The sequence below is a fragment of the Myotis brandtii genome, unplaced genomic scaffold (genome assembly GCF_000412655.1).
Source record: "Myotis brandtii unplaced genomic scaffold, ASM41265v1 scaffold132, whole genome shotgun sequence".
Lineage (NCBI taxonomy): Eukaryota > Metazoa > Chordata > Mammalia > Chiroptera > Vespertilionidae > Myotis > Myotis brandtii.
In genome coordinates, this window is record NW_005354673.1 from 2355438 (window position 1) to 2373079 (window position 17642).

Consider the following 17642-nt stretch of genomic DNA (forward strand, 5'->3'; position numbering starts at 1 on the left):
CTATAAATAGCAAGTAGTCCAGATGGGGTTCCAACCCAACTCTGTCTGGCCTCAGTGCTTATGCCCTCTCCATGACATCTCACTGACCTCCATGTCAGCAAGGCCTGACTTCTAACGTGATTGGAAATGTATTAGCCAAGTTGTCATTAAGCTCTTTGTGTCTTTGTTTTCTCATCTTTAAGATGAAAAAATACTAGCTAACACTCAGGGGTGAAACATAAAACACAGATTCAAAACAAGACAGTACCTATCATAACATGGGCATTAATAAATGATTGCTTTACTTTACATCAATTATCTGAGACAGAAACCATAAAAGGAACTTTCCATAATTTGACATCATTCAGCCTAATTTTCTTTCCATCCCCAGATACTCAACACCATAACCATTCAATTAATAAAATGTAAAGTAAAAGAAGTATAATATTTTTTTTAACTCTAACTCTTTGAAAACTGTTAACCAATGTATGGATAGAATACAACTGTTCAGTTAACCCACATTTCTGGACCATGGTGAAAATGCAGGTGTCATGATGGATTATCCAATTGGGAGAATATGCATGTGCTTAGGAAACCAGCAAATGGAATATACCTGAGATATGAGATAGGTTCCATCTACAATGAATGTTTGCAAAATTTTATAATCTGAAAATCTAGAAAATAAAAGCTGTTAAAATTTAAGCACTTAAATTTTGGTTTTGGATTTAGTCATTTAAAATTTTTTTCAATATGGCTGGATGCTTAGAAAGAAGGCATCTAAAACTTTCTAGTAAGACACTACCTGAATATGGTTCTGAAAAACCTTGCAAAGTTTGTTGATAAATTTACAATTTACCAAACACTTCAAAAACATAGTATCCAGTAATATTTTCCAGAATGGAATGCTTTTGTCATCTTACCTGTTCAGAAAAGTGTTTTCTTTACTGTTGACTCTACCAAAGAAATCTAAATAATGCTTTGGTTGACAGACAATAATTGTTAAGCCCATAAATATGCCACTTTTGACATGTTTATATAAGTATCTGTATAGAATCTTTTATTTCACATGAAAGTAGTCTTAGCTTACTTTCAATAAGATATGACATGTTTATCTTCAGTGTAAGATCTTAAACTAAATGTTTAGAAAATAAGAATGCATCATCATACAAGGTTTTGGGAAGAACATTTTATTGCTAAGCATATCCTTGAACAAAAATGCAAATATGAAATAAAAGAGAAAAGGAAAAAGGAAAAGCGGTAACATCACAACATCATAAATAAATTCCATAAAAGTCTGCTCATAAAACAACAGGAATATGATAGAAGCTCACATACAGAATGCACATGTTCCCATAAAATTGTCCAAATAGAACTTACACTGAAAGGAATATAACAAATGTATTTTTACTCAAATTTTTTAAAAAAAATGTAAAGAAAGAAATCAGAAAATCAATTCACAAGACCTCAAGACTCCAAGAACAGCAATCTTTTAAAGACATCAAGATATAATCAACTTTATATAGGTTGGGCCATTTAGGCTATCTAAATTCGTGCTTTGATATCTCTTTATAATCCTGTCTTTCTTAATGACAAAAAAAATTTCAAAACTCTTAACACATTGAAATATCAGATAATGAGGAACACTTCTTTCCATACACATTAGTAAAGGCTACCATTGTTTAGATTGCACTTTTGCCCCATATCTTTAAGGTATTTTTTCAAATCAAATATTCATGCAACTTACAAAGACCAGCAAGAGTAGATTTCTAAATCTAAACAGCTGATTGATTTTCATCTGTACAAAAGAAATTGTATATACCTGACCCTCCAGAGGACACACTTAATTTTTGTGTGAATATTTGTCTTGCTTTGTCTCTTGCTTTTTGGATAGCTATGGCCACACAACCAATTTATTGTTTTTCTGTACATTGTTTCCTCTTTTCAAAAAGAAAGAAAGACAACCAGAATATAAACCAAACAACTGAAATAAACAAATAGAAAGGAAGGAACAATTCTTAAAGCAGTATGTACATAGGTGGCTAAGGAATTATACCAGCAAAAATGTAGTAAAATATGTAAACAAAATCTGAGAAGATTTTATTTTTTAATTCTCTTTGACACAGTTAACTGTGACAAAACTAAAACTCACACTTGCTTCACATTTTAAGGTTTACTTTTTTGTTGTTTTGTCATTTTCTTTTAAAACAACATTCTCATTCCACTTCAAGACTTTAACAGGTGTCCTGTCTCAGTCATCCCATCAAACATACCATGATAAATATATCTGTATATATATTTATTTATATATATATTATACTATTAAATTCCTTTTTGTGTGTGTCACAGCAGCTTTATTCATTTATTATTTATTTGTTTAGTTTTAGAAAAGATGGGTGAAGGGAGACATGAGCAAATGGAAGGATAGAGTTATCCGTAAGTGCCAGACTACAAAATTAAACCACGATGAGAAAACATATTCACGTTGGGGGTGCGGGAAGAACTATGCATTTTGCACTCTCTTCATGCCATGTTTGGCTTGTGTGACCTTTTGTGGGTTCCATCACAAGTTGAACTCCCCTATGGTCTGTTTTGATTATTGAACAGCCTTTTAGTATTGTCTTTTCTTCTATATTTGCATGCATTTCTATCAGTCATGGATCCAGGCCACCCCCTCCCTTCCCTTTCTCTGGGAAAGGCTCTGTTTTCACTTGGAGGGCTTTCTCCTTTACCACAATTTGGCTGGGCTAATGGACAGGAACACTGTTGTTAAGTAAACCCAATAGCTCTGATAAAACCAGCCCTAACCCAGTCGGTTCAGGGTTTGGGTGGCGAATTCTGGAATTAGATCCTGAGGGACCAGCTTTTCAAATCAACATTATCATCCATCACATGATTTTGCTATGTGTTCGTATAGGAAACAAACAACAGATTCTAAAAACACCACAACCTGATATGTAGCGTGAACACCATGGTAGCGTTTGAGTTCATATGGCAATAGTCTCTCCCACTTTAGTTTTCTGAGTGTTTTTTTTTTCTTCTTCTTAACGTATGTCCAGTCATCCTCAAAAAATAAACAAAAATCCAAAAGCCATTTTTTCCCCTCAGATCTTGAAGAAAAGTTACACACACTGGCCAGAACCAGATAAGGGTGGGTTGTTTTTTTTTTGTTTGTTTAACTTTTTTCTGTTTTTGTTTTTTACATAATTAAACAACAAAAAAATTATTACAGTCAAGCTTCACAAACATTGTTACAGACTCACTTGGAGTTATGGAACAAGTAAGCCATGAGTCTCTACCTTGAGTGCAAGGTCCTCAAGAGAAGGAAGCTCCCAAGTCCAGGTGAGAGAAGGGGAGCCCCCTGCTGGCTGCAGAGCGCAAAGTGTGTGCTTTATGATACAGCAGGGCAGCAAGGACCTTCTGTCTCAGGGCGATGACTGATCAAAGCCATGGCTGAACTGTGTATAGGTCGATACATCTTGGTGTGTGTGTCCTTTTAGAAACGGTTTTTTTCCCCACCATAGACATGGTATAGACCCCATCTCCTAGGTAGAGCAGTTCTGACATCTGCAAAAAAAATCTCATTTTCCAAGGATGTATGCACTGATAAAGCAATCCTTCTGGGTTCTTTAAATGCGGGTCTTGTGAGCGGCCGTGTGGTTACACGTAGTACTCCTTGTCCTTGTTTTTCTGTTTCTTGTGGCCGCTCTTGGAGCTCGGCTGCTTGTCCTTGAGCAGCGTACCGTTGCTCTGGGCCGAGTTGCTGATGTAGTTCCGCGTCTCGTCCACTTGGTAGGACCCCTCGTCCCTGTTCCTGTACTTGTACATGGCGTACAGGAGGATCAAGATGCAGAGGGCGGCAGCAGCCACAATGCCGACGACCATCCCTGTTGTACTGCTCGACTCCCGGATCACCTCTGAGGCCCCCGGAACCCGTCTGACTCCCGGCTCCGTGGGGTTTGCTGTGGGCACATTACGGAACATGGGGGAAGTAATTAGTGGGCTCTTCAGTTTGGTGCTGTCTAGCTCATAGGCAGTGGGCAACGGAAGCAAGACTAGGTCAGGCTGGGGTTTGAGATCACGGTTATTCATTTTGCCAGCTGGCAATTTGGGCACCATCCCAGACGAGGAGGAAGCGGTGAAGCGGATCAGCTCAGGGGACAATGATGTGGTAGTAGTCCTACTAGTTTCGGAGGCTTTGTTAGGTTTAAAGTCCTTGGCTTCCCACTTGGGCGCATGTGCTTTGTAGCCACCTTCGAAGATTGAAGTGGAAAGACTCTTATCTGTTACCAAGGAGAAGGTGGTGTAAAAATCTTCATCATCAGTAGGGGGCAGGTTAGAGTCAAAGGTTTCCCCTGAGCCATACCCAGATATCACCAAGCCATCATCATCACAACCATCGCTGCCTTGGTCCGACAAGCAAGGTAACCCCGCCTCAGAGGTCATGGACAGGGAATCTTTGGTGGTCTCAATAATGGTGAGGAGGGGGCGGAAGGTAGGGGGGAGTGTAATGGAAGGTGCACGAGTAGCAATAGGAAGGGTAGCTAAAGGGTCTTCTACAAGAAGAGGGATAACTAATTCACCTCCTGGGATTGAAAAGAAAAAGAAACACAGAATTAGCATATTTGTAGGTAAACACGGTTCAGTCACTCTCAATGAATGGAGTTCATAGGTTATGCCTCAGAAATGACAATAAAATCACCTGATTGTAGCCTAACCATTCTAAGCTGATTTCCAGCCCATTATTTGCCTCTTGCCACCAGAACCTGAAATCTACAGATTCGGGCAGGGGTGTAGATTTTAAAGATACTCTCAAGTAATTATTTAGCTAGAACTCAAATAGGCTTGTTTCCAGGATTTGCTTATGGGATGATGACATTCAATTACACTGTTGCCAGTACTGATTGGCTCCATAAGCCTTATGGGATAATGACATTCAATTACACTGTTGCCAGTACTGATTGGCTATTAAAATTGTGTGTGTGTGTGTGTGTGTGTGTGTGTGTGTGTGTGTGTGTAGATAATTGTGAACTGTATTTAACATTTCTTATTGCCTTCTGGGGTTTCTACTTATTTGCTCCCATGAGGATGAGAATATTTTCCATGTCACAGAGACCAAGATCAAAGACCAAAAAATACTTTGTCCTTAATATTGTGAAGGACTACCTTTCATTTCACATTTATCAATAAGTGCAGTCTTCATTTACTATCTGCTAAATAAGGGCACATTATAAGAGGTTAAAAATGCTCATCTAACCAATGAAAATGATATGCTTTTCCAGAAATTCCTCTGACTATTAAATGACCACCCACCTTGCCTTGGTCTAAAATTATGTTAATGTATTGCTTTTGTGCTAGATGCAAAATATCCTGAGCTGGATGCTACATTTTAAAAATAACCAGCCTAGACAGCTGTGAATTACTGGAAACGTACTCTTAGATTCTGAAACATAGAGATAGCAAAGTGAGTTTTGAAAAATCCGAATGGCAAAAATTTATTAGTTTACCCAGAGTTCCTACTTACTGTATTTAGAAACATGTGGACTGGGTCAGGAAAGAAAGTTAAGATAGTATACTAAATCCTAGTGCCTTGCAGATCATGGGTACCACAAATATTCCATGGTGAATGTTACTAACCTAACTGCAGAAGCAAGCTTATTATTCATGTATGTGAGAAAGATCAAGTTATTTTTCAAAGAGAGAAAGAATCTCCAGAAGTTATAGTTCATTAAGTTTTGTGCAAAATATTTATTCCAACTATTGCTTTTAAAAATCCTCTAGCAAGGATGGCATGATGTTCCCCGTCCCAGTTAGTCCATCCGTTGAGATGCTGATACAATATCATTGAACCTCTTTCTGACCTGGGTTACTAAGCTCTCAACCAGGTACAGTGTTTTGTGTTCTGCTCTCAGTAGTAATTTTGCCCTGATGGAATGGTTGGTGTTTAAATATCTGTTACCAGATATGACTTTGCTGAGGTCTCTCTATTGGTGACAAACCCAGACACGTGGCTCAATACTGCCACGTGGGACATTCCAGGTGGACAAGCCTTTGAGTTTACACAGTCTTCCCAGGTAATTCTTATAAAGACTGACTCACAAATTATAACTCTCTGCTCTGCTTTCCACACCTTATATCTTTAATCATTTCTTGTGCCTCCATGGAAACTGCTGCATATAAAGTGTCCAGGTTTCAGATGTGCAGGGTCTCTTGAGAAGAAACCTAATGCATACATTCCTAGCATCTGAGAAGAATTGCTTGCACCTACATCAAAAGCTTTTCCTCCCTCCCTATTTTGCCAATTACACTGTGTTACACAGAGAAGAATCGAGTTGAGGAGGGTAGCAATAATGGAAATAACGTGTATCATTTGGAAGGCAAGGGACAATAGGGCATTGTGCAATCATCTCTGTTACCATGTGTGGGGAAATAAAAAACGAACCTTTCTGAGAATCTCAAAATGATATTTTGGTCTGATCTCTACACCCAGGCTTCTCTTCTGGTGCTTGGAGTTGGAAACTATTGAGCAAAATGATCTTTGTGGTTTCACCAAAGTTTCAGACTTGCTTTGCTGGACCAGCACACCTAATTTTTACATTGTGAACATATATAATTCATATACCTTGCAACTTATTTAATACATAATTTACACACTTTCGCTAGTTTTTATAAATGGGATTTGGAGCATGTTTCCTAAAGGTAATCCAGACATAAAACTAATCCTGGGCTCACTTTTCTCCTATTCTTCTAGTACGGGGTCCCAAGAGTTATAGTTAAGGTGATACACGGGGAAAGGCAGTGTTTGAATAAAAGAAGAGCAGTGTGGAGGGAGAAGAGGAGGCCCATGCACTCTGTTTAAAGGTTCCCTAGAGGTTACTCAGGGGTGATGTTACTTTCCTTCAGGGAACAAGGTAGTTCTTACGCATCTCACCTAGAACAAAGGATTAGCATGCGTGTTCTCTTCAGGCACAAACACTGAGAGTCATTTGTTTCTTAGGGCAGTGATAAAAATCTGCCTCATGTGTATTGAGCACAGAGGAAACTGGGGTAAAAAACAAGGAATAACTGATTTGTTTGGAGGCAAAGGCCTGGTGCACATAATTTTAACATAAAGGCAAATAGTTAAGGAGGATGCCAGTGTCCCTGTGAGATTAAGATCACTGTCTTCATGATTGCAGAGTGGCATTCATTTGCAATTTTAGTGTACCATCTGTGACTCCCAAATGGAGTCTTAAATTTGCCTTTTTTACCTCCCTTCAATCTTAGCTAAAGCTTCCATAGTGTTTCTGTTGTTAAAAAAAATCTACAAAATCTACAACTGCTCACTCTGCAGTTGAATCACTGCCACTCTCCTTTGCTATTCCCTGCTCATTCAACACCCTAATGCAAATCTCTCTCTTGGATTACAAAATAATCATAATAATACTGTAGAAACTAAATACCATCCTTTTCAGAATGGAATGGAAAGAGGGTTCTGAAGCTCACTAATTTATAAAGAGCTTCTAAAAAGTCAGTGAGTCCCCTAAGTAAATGATAAGAGCTTATTTCAAAACTAAAATAATGGGTATGATATTGCAGAGTTTAAATAACAGAAGCTGGCAAAATTACTAATCTTCAGTGTTCTTTGTCATTTTTTTAATCCCAGAGAAAAATGATAAATGATGCCCAGTGTCAAGGAAATGTGAGCCCCAATTCCTATAGTATTTAATCAGTGAAATGGTAGAAGCTTTCATAACCCCCTTTCCTGGCATCTCAAAGAATTGGAAAAGTGTTTTTAGTTCAAAAGGAAGTCAGCTGGGTTGTGGGGGGGGTGTCATTATTACAAATGGGAATTATAATGAAACTTTAGTTCAAAAGGAAGTCAGCTGGGTTGTGTGTGTGGGGGGTGTCATTATTACAAATGGGAATTATAATGAAAATAGGTGGAAAGTTTAGATAACTGTAAACATGGAAGGTGCCTGGGACAGGTGTATGAGTTGGGGTGCATAATCAATTGTAATATTAAATTCCACCTTTAAGAGTTAAGATGATTATAGTATCCTGGGGGTCTGTGGACACACACAATTTGAGATGAGAAGTTGAGGGACATATTTCTCCCATTATTAGATCCTCAATAGAAATGACTTAGATTCTGGAAGCCTATTTAAGTCTTTATGTTTGTCTTAATCCAAAGTGACTATACTCAGGAATGTTGGAGCAGCTGCTAATATTCTTGTTTCACTGCCCAAAGATTATGGAGTCAGTGATCTACCAGATGTCTATGCTTATAAAAGTATTCACAGATGCAGCAAGCCTAAAATCATGAGGGGTTACAGGCAGAGTGATACAAAACCTATAATCCACCAAAACTCTAATTTCCCATTCCATCTCCAGAATTTTTCTTCAGTTTGGAATAATATTTGTATCCCTTAAAGTTATCATTTTAAATCAGGAATATATACCCTTTCTTGACAGGGCTGTGTTTTTCTTTAAACTAGAGAGATCACTAGGGATATAAAAGGTCTATTTTAGCCCAGAAGGCTGCCCTGTTTTTTTGCTTTATGAGTATATTTATAGATATATAATTCATGTGTCTAGGGCTGATATCCAGCAAATGGGGCTCTCTGCCATTGAAAAAGACAGTGGATTAAAAATTTAATATAACCCTTGTGAACTGTGAGAATGTTGTAGGTGATGGTGAATGTAGTGGGTCATCTATAAAGACAAGAAGAGCAGCAGGAAGTTTCCATGGGGCTCCAACATTGCCTCTCTGGAGATATTTGAGTCTAAGAAGTCATAAAAACACAGAAACAAGGACACTGAAGAGCTAAACTCTGGGAGAGGACATCATGCTCCAATTCTGTGAGTTTCTTTTATGTATATTTAGGTTCTTTAGCTCATCTCTTATTTGTATTTTTCTGAATCTCTACTGGGAAGTTCACAGATAATGGGGAGAAATCATCCCTTTTCCACTAAATGAGTTGTTGGATGATATTCATTTTTGTTGGTGCCACAGAAGTGTGTACTTGCAGCAAATAAATATTCAAAAGCTTGTAACCATAAATTTTTCTACATCCACCTTTAGAAAAAATAGCCATGGAAAAACATGGCAAATACCTAGGAGAGACACCAGAAAAAGCTCAAGTGTCTCAAAGAGGCTTAACATTTTAATGAGATGAGAATCTTTAGGTAGAACCTTTCCCCTCCACTACTTTGTCTGATTATATAAGGCTACAGATTCTATTTTTCAACATATGCCCAGGTAAGATGAGCCAAAGCCCCTTGATATCATTATCTATTGTAAAATAAGGAATGTCAAATGGAGTTTTTCATTTGCTTATTGATTAAGAGCTTTGTCTCCAAAGTCACCCAGACTCAAGTTAACAGCGCAGCTCTGCAGTTACTAGCCACACGAGATTGGGCAAATTGTGTAAACTCTCTGTGAAATGGGAATAACAACATAGCCTACCTCAAACCACAATTTGAATAATAATAATGCATATTAATAATAACACATGTTAAAAATTTAGCACAGAGCTCATTGCTACTCCAAAATGCTAGTTACTAGTATCATTTCTACTAATATAAACACTGAAACCTTTGGTCATTTTTCCTATTTTTTAAAAAATATAGTAGTCTCATGCTAAGGTAGAAGTATGATGGGAGACCAAATTATTAAGGCTATTTTAAAAAAGAGTTTGAGGAATGATTTATGATAGCTCAAAGAACTGTACTAAAAAAAAAGATTAGCTTTTATTAAATTCTTACAGATGGCTTCTTCAATAAAAATAAAAGCTTGCAATTCATTTAGATAAAATAACACCTCATTGAGGAAGTTCTTAGTTTTAAACCTACAATATCACCCAACATATCAAAAAATATAAAATCATAAAAATCTAGGTAGAGAAAGCCCATTCATTAAAGCTGCTGGGTTGGAAACATATCTGTTACCTACCAATCAGTTTGATATTACTTTCTATAACAGTTTCAGAAAACCCTAGCATTGAAAATTAAAGTGAAACAAGTAACCTCTTTACTTAAAAAGTGTAGAGTACGTACATCTTACTGATCTTATGTTTCCTGAGGTGCATAAAGGCAACGTCTAAATTCCTTTAAGGTCCAAGGATATCCCCATAAATAGTTAGTACCTACCTGAAAAGTTGCCTAAATTAAACGTCAGGTATGAAAATCATCATGTTTCTTCTTGGTAGAATCAAAGGATCCTTTTAAAGCTTACCTGATTAAGTCCTTGAGAGAAATGGAAACTATTAATAAAAAGGAAAAAGGAGAGAGAGAGAGAGAGAGAGAAACTGTGTGCCTTCTGTGTGTGTATGTGTGTGTGTGTGTGTGTGTGTGTGTGTATGGTGTGTGTTTTCACCAGTACAGCTTTATACTTTGGGAGGCATCATTATGATAGGACAACACTTTAAACACCTGGGATTCTCGATGTCTTTATTCTCAGTAAAATTGATTTTGAAGCCTGTGGTGATGGTGATAGTCTAATTCTGGGTAACAAAACTCACCATAATCACTTGAGAGTACCTCCTTTCCCCTCTGCAGAAGAAAAAAACAACAACTGACTTCCCCGAATTCTTTCTATGGAGTTAAATTAGGATGTAATTACCACTGATAACACTTGGAGTTAATGCATTTTCTTCTGGGGTGCAGGCCTCCTGTAGGCTGTAACCAACTTAATATCCCATTACTTTCAAGGCTTTCAAGCTGGTTCAGGCAAAGAGGCCAGGCTTCCTTTGCATGTTAGGAACAAATTACCCACCCCCTTCTACCAAGAGTAGAGTTCACATTGATTATTCAGAGCAATTCAGCACAAAACATAAAACTGAAAATTAAGCAAATAGACACAAATGAAATAAAGTATTTAATATTATGTTCAAAATTACATAGAAGAAAATAAAATCAACTTCAGGGCCAAAGTAAGCTAGAGGGAAGGAGAGCAAATAACATCAACAAGGCATTCTCAAGATAAGGACAGAAAGAAAAGTAAAAGCAAATAAAAAATAGAGGCCATTTTAGAAAAGCAAAGAAAGAAGTCATTTCCACATAGACAAAGTAATTTAAATAAGAAAAAGCATACCGTATTCATTTATCGTCAACTTACATCAACAAATTGCCCGCATGTTTTTTGGCATGAAAGAAAAATTTACAAAAGAAAGTTGTGTAAGAATGCTCTTGGACAAATAGAATTGCCACATTCTTGTAACTTGCTTTTTTTGTCGTCATTTCTTAAAAAAAAAACTTTTGACCAAAATGTCTAATTTTTCAAATATAATAATTTACAACAAAGGATGATACAGGGAGGCAACAACACATACATCCACACCACATAACATAAAAAGAAAAAAAAAATCTGCACTTTAACAAATTTTTACTTCAAGGGACTAGGGAGGGCATCAATTTTGAATTTGAAATAATTCCGACTGCAATGATTTTAAAAATTAAAAAAAAATCCTGTTTACCTTTATAATTTACCTTTAAAAAAATCTATGAATCTAGAGGGTTTGGAATAAATTTCTGCATTGTTATAGGTTCTCAGATATATATTTAACTTTTACAATTTTTTGTCTTTTTTGACAAGTATTAGACTTTCTTTAATTTAAGGGAATGGATGACAGCACATAAATTTGAACAATGCTAAAGAAAGGAGGGGGGTGGGAAGGAATGATGCAGAAAGGGTAGGGTTGTATTTATGAGTGAACTACACAAGAGATGAAGATGATGGGAGTAAATGTGTAAGTGAGTCGCCATGTCCATGTAAGGGCGGCACGGAGTGATCTAGCTGCATTAGAGCTTCTGGCTGTAAGGAAGGGATGGGCAATATACAAAAACAAATGAGCCTACACATGCCCATCTACAGAAATAAAGAACAGAACTCTAACACTGACAATCTCACACACCCTAAGCTGCAACTTCTTCAACATGCAATTACTTCAAAAATCATTACAGTTTCATTAAAAATTTTCAAATAATAAAAACAGTTAAACTTTTTTTCTCCTACTAAAAATAGCCAAAATACATAAAATAATAATACTAATAATAATGATCAAAAGGTTAAAAGCAAAACACAAGGATACTAGATTTATGCATTCAAGTTGAACAACTTCATCAACAGCCACACAGCCCCATCTAGAGTTAGGGGAAGGGGTCAGAGATCTGCAGAGGTGATGGAAAGGCAGAGTTGTATAGGGAGCCCACTTGCTGGGTTAGTAATGATTCCCCTATATAGAAAATGGTACTGTCTGAATGACCTCATTTACTTTTACCAATGTCCCCACTCCCCACCATGGTGCATGTGATTCCCAATGAGACCGGGATCATTTGAAAGATGTGGATGTGGGGATTCTGCAGCTGAAGTTGTTCCACATTTAAAGAGGGAGTGGGGAAAATTGCAGAAAACAATTCATAACTTTTTTCTCATAATTTTGGATAAAAGCAAATCTAAAGATCTGGCAATTAAAAAGAAACACACTGATATATTTATATATATAGATAGATATATATAATACAAAAAGCACTTAATTCCCAAACAAGAAGGGAGAAAAGAACCAAAAAAAAGTTTTAAAGAAAAAAATATTTCACACACTTTTAGGGATGAACAACCAGATGCACACGCTGAGGAGGCACAGACAGAGCAATCAGGGGACACTTTGTTTGCTTTGCATTTTCTGGCTTGTGGCTTCCCCTTCTGATGACAGCCGAAATTAAAAACCAATGTTGTTTTATTTTTAATTTTTTAAAAAAATTTGGTTTTGCTTTTTTAAAAAAAATAAAAAGGGCGTGCAGTCTGGATGTACATCATAAGTAGACATTTAAAAGAGAATAAAGTGGCTAAGACTGACAAATGGGTAATCAATCATCAATTATCCTTTAATTGTAGGAATGTTAAGTTAATACATGCTTAAAGTAAGTTGCATTTAGGGAAACTAGAAAAACAGAACAGCAAGCTGGGGTTGGAGAGAGGTCAGCAAGACAAAACCAATTCGGGATGGTAGAAAGGTAGTGGGTTTAGTTTCATGCCCTTCCAGTAGGGGCCAAGGACACTCCAAGGCTTCTTGCCAATTCCAAGAAGAAATGTGTATATGTTTGGGGAGTTGTAGTAGAGCCTGTAGAAATGCAGGTGCAAATATACATGGGTTCATGAGTTCTGCTCTAGGAAATGTACCCCGTATTCATTCATAGCCAAAGAAGGCATATTTTATAAGGTGTAGAGAGTCTATAATTAACATTGTTCCATATGAGTATTTGTGGGCATTGCCAAATTGACAGGGCACTATTGGTGACAATGGAGTATCAATAAAATGAGCCTGATAAATGGAATAGCTAACATACACACACACACACACACACACACACACAACAGTAATAGGGGTAAAACCCCTCTTCACTTCTAATAGTGGTACAGTGTCAGTAGTGTCAGTGTCTGTAAACTACAGGATAGTCAGGAAATAATGGTTTATTTGGAGTACATTGAGGAAAACTGTATCAGTCTTCTAGAGACCCTGTGGGAAGCAACATATTCCCTTCAATGTATATTGAGAAAATTAGAGGAGTGAGAGGAAGACAGAGGAAGGAGAAGAAGGAGAAGAAGGAGAAGAAGAGGAAGAAGAAGAAGAAGAAGAAGAAGAAGAAGAAGAAGAAGAAGAAGAAGAAGAAGAAGAAGAAGAAGAAGAAGAAGAAGAAGAAGAAGAAGAAGAAGAAGAAGAAGAAGAAGAAGAAGAAGAAGAAGAAGAAGAAGAAGAAGAAGAAGAAGAAGAAGAAGAAGAAGAAGAAGAAGAAGAAGAAGAAGAAGAAGAAGAAGAAGAAGAAGAAGAAGAAGAAGAAGAAGAAGAAGAAGAAGAAGAAGAAGAAGAAGAAGAAGAAGAAGAAGAAGAAGAAGAAGAAGAAGAAGAAGAAGAAGAAGAAGAAGAAGAAGAAGAAGAAGAAGAAGAAGAAGAAGAAGAAGAAGAAGAAGAAGAAGAAGAAGAAGAAGAAGAAGAAGAAGAAGAAGAAGAAGAAGAAGAAGAAGAAGAAGAAGAAGAAGAAGAAGAAGAAGAAGAAGAAGAAGAAGAAGAAGAAGAAGAAGAAGAAGAAGAAGAAGAAGAAGAAGAAGAAGAAGAAGAAGAAGAAGAAGAAGAAGAAGAAGAAGAAGAAGAAGAAGAAGAAGAAGAAGAAGAAGAAGAAGAAGAAGAAGAAGAAGAAGAAGAAGAAGAAGAAGAAGAAGAAGAAGAAGAAGAAGAAGAAGAAGAAGAAGAAGAAGAAGAAGAAGAAGAAGAAGAAGAAGAAGAAGAAGAAGAAGAAGAAGAAGAAGAAGAAGAAGAAGAAGAAGAAGAAGAAGAAGAAGAAGAAGAAGAAGAAGAAGAAGAAGAAGAAGAAGAAGAAGAAGAAGAAGAAGAAGAAGAAGAAGAAGAAGAAGAAGAAGAAGAAGAAGAAGAAGAAGAAGAAGAAGAAGAAGAAGAAGAAGAAGAAGAAGAAGAAGAAGAAGAAGAAGAAGAAGAAGAAGAAGAAGAAGAAGAAGAAGAAGAAGAAGAAGAAGAAGAAGAAGAAGAAGAAGAAGGAGAAGGAGAAGGAGAAGGAGAAGGAGAAGGAGAAGGAGAAGGAGAAGGAGAAGGAGAAGGAGAAGGAGAAGGAGAAGGAGAAGGAGAAGGAGAAGGAGAAGGAGAAGGAGAAGGAGAAGGAGAAGGAGAAGGAGAAGGAGAAGGAGAAGGAGAAGGAGAAGGAGAAGGAGAAGGAGAAGGAGAAGGAGAAGGAGAAGGAGAAGGAGAAGGAGAAGGAGAAGGAGAAGGAGAAGGAGAAGGAGAAGGAGAAGGAGAAGGAGAAGGAGAAGGAGAAGGAGAAGGAGAAGGAGAAGGAGAAGGAGAAGGAGAAGGAGAAGGAGAAGGAGAAGGAGAAGGAGAAGGAGAAGGAGAAGGAGAAGGAGAAGGAGAAGGAGAAGGAGAAGGAGAAGGAGAAGGAGAAGGAGAAGGAGAAGGAGAAGGAGAAGGAGAAGGAGAAGGAGAATTTCATTAGGTATCTACACTACGCTTTTATTATCGGTAACTGCATGGTTTTGTATCTATGTCTCTACTGGGTGTAAAGAATGCTTTAGGATTATTTTTGTCATTGAGAACAAGTAATACAATAATCGGACTTGAAACAGCATATTTTTTGATGCAACCATTTTTATCCCACCATGACGAAATAACCCTGTCTAAATGTAAAATCAAACTTTTAGAAAACATCAAATGCAATACATTGCAATTACCCTGGTCAGCATTCATCTTGGAGAATGCACTGATTCCAAAGAAAAAAGTTTCTAAACTGCATGGGGTTGTGCTTAAGAAGCCCAAAGACACTCAAATACCTCAAGTTGCAAACCCACCTCTCTGGGAGAGTGGGTCTTCTGGCTACAGGGCATTGAATGTAAATAGGTGAAGTCAAAGAGGGAGGCCCAAATGAATTACTTCATATATGGTTAAATATTGTAAATTTCTGAGGGAAAATACTGGAGAGAGGAAAAAGAGGAAACCTTCTTGGGAGTCTGAGTACACCAGGGAAGACATACGATATTACAAGTAGGGAGGTCTAAGAAAGGAGTTTGGAGAACCAATGCCTAATGAGGACTTTCAAGAATTTTGCATCAGATCTACATGGTACTAGTAAACCTCCTCCCCTGTCCCTCCTATGAAATATACAAAAACAGTTCATCGATTGTTATTTTATGGGTCCATGGGATGAAGGGAGAGATTCTTCTGGGAGAATATCAGAATAAAATTAGAGACTCTAAGCACAGATATGGAATCCTGGGAATAGGAGGATTCCTGTCATGTCCTGTCTCATTGGTTACAAAATGGTCCTCCCCCCATATACTCTGCCTTCTCATAGTCTCTTTCTCAGATATGAGTGATAGTCAGAGAAGGAATGAAGATGACTGCTTCATACATACTATTTGCTTCTAAGTAAAGTTTAATATTTACTTTTTAATGCTGAACAAAAATGCCCTCAGGTAAAAAATTCATGTGCATTTTTTCCCAAACTAACTTTCCACGTAGTATAACTACAGTGAATAAGGAGACACAGAAAGACTAAACCTTTATGATGAAAAAGAAAGCCCAGGACAATATCAATATCAAGCCCAATACTTAGACCTGCATTTCTGTATTAAGTATTTGTTTGCCCAATTTAGAGTAATTTTTCAAACTTAAGAAGACAGAGAAGAATGGATAAAACATTATGAAGAATAGTATCACATGGTCAAAACTGGTAAGAGAGAATGTTCAGACATGGAAGGATATTAAATTAATGACTTCTTTCGCTATATCTGCATGACCTTTAACTTGTGCCTATAATTCTGTCCCCCAACCTCCACTCTTCTTTGTGAACCTACTATGCCCTATACAGATTTCAATGACTCCAATACTCCAATGCACTTTGTTTTATTCTCACTTTCAACTAGACTCTAAAAACTTTAGGAAAAGGACAGAGTCTTTTTTAAATTTATTTTTCTTACCAACTAAAATGTTAATAAAATTCAAACATTTAGTGAATAAACTAATGAATGAGTAAATGAATTAATATATTTAATTACTCACTTTTTTATACCTACACACTCTACTATACCTTTCATAAACGCATTAAAATAATGTATCACCACAGTGGCCACTTATGCATGAAATCTAGTATATGGGATAGAAATTTTAGGAACAGGAAACCTAAGTTCCAGTCTTGGTTGTACTGATTACTATACCAGCTTATTAGGACATTGAACAAGTCAGTTAATCTTCGCGTTTGTTTCCTCATGTGTAATATGAAGATTATAATGTCTATTCAATTAACCTACCTCACAGGGTAAGCTTATACAACTGAGATTTTGAATGTGAAAGTACTTATAAATTCTAAAGAGCTTTTCAAATTCTTGTTACTATTGTCTTCAAAGCTGATACCATAACATCAGCTATGAAAGGGGCTAAATCAGTAAGTGCTACTCCAAGTGTGATCCTTGGAGTATCTGTTTCAGCATCAAATAGTAACTTCAATCCCAAATCCTAACCCAACTAGCTGTTATTCTACTTCTCTTGAACCTCTGTCCCTACCCCTCCAATAATGCTAAATTCCCAAAGCTCAATTACTTCATCTTTTAATGGTGAATTTTTGTTATTTCTGCATTCAAATTTATAATTGTTTTATTTCATTTTTCTGTAGGTTAGAGTTAATATCGGAAGAGGTATTATTTAAATATGCTTTCATAATAACATATTCATTTAATGGCAGGAGCATGGGCCTGGAGGTGAGCTATTGCCCTCTATCAAGTCATGTGACTTGACAAAAACTCACTTGTTCCTCATCCCAACCCCTGGAACCTGTTTCCTCATTTGTAAAATCACAAAGACTTGTCCCCTCTAACTCAGAAATTATGGTCTCACAAGTAAAATTACTTTGGAAACTTTAAAATATTCAATTCAAATGCAAGATGTTATTTACTGTATTGTATCAGGTCAGCACTTCTTGGTGCTACTGAAGAAATCGAAGAGGATGATGACAAAAGAGGAAATCTCATTAAATCTCTTGGAAATATACATCCCAACAAACATTTGAACCATGATGAAAGGACAGAAGGGAGTGGAAGGTCAAGGTAGTATTGTAGCTATTTTCTACCCAAAGTGTTGGTACTGGTTAAGATATACAAAAGGAAAAACTCCATTAAGAAATTCCTA

At 36.9% G+C, this 17642-nt stretch overlaps 1 protein-coding gene across 31 annotated transcripts in view; it reads right to left on the minus strand.

The window, feature by feature from the left end:
• Positions 1-1150: 1150 nt before the first annotated feature.
• Positions 1151-17642, minus strand: part of NRXN3 (neurexin 3) — a 1562383-nt gene continuing 1545891 nt past the window's right edge. For 18 of the 31 annotated variants that reach the window (XM_014534703.1, XM_014534701.1, XM_014534697.1 and 15 more), the window contains one exon: positions 1151-4259. In XM_014534703.1, coding sequence (XP_014390189.1) covers positions 3637-4259 — 623 coding nt within the window. In that variant the 3' untranslated portion in view covers positions 1151-3636. Of the gene's footprint in view, positions 4563-11050; positions 11771-17642 lie in introns of all 31 variants that reach the window. The other 13 variants (XM_005860146.2, XM_014534714.1, XM_014534710.1 and 10 more) reach the window with 5 other exon arrangements.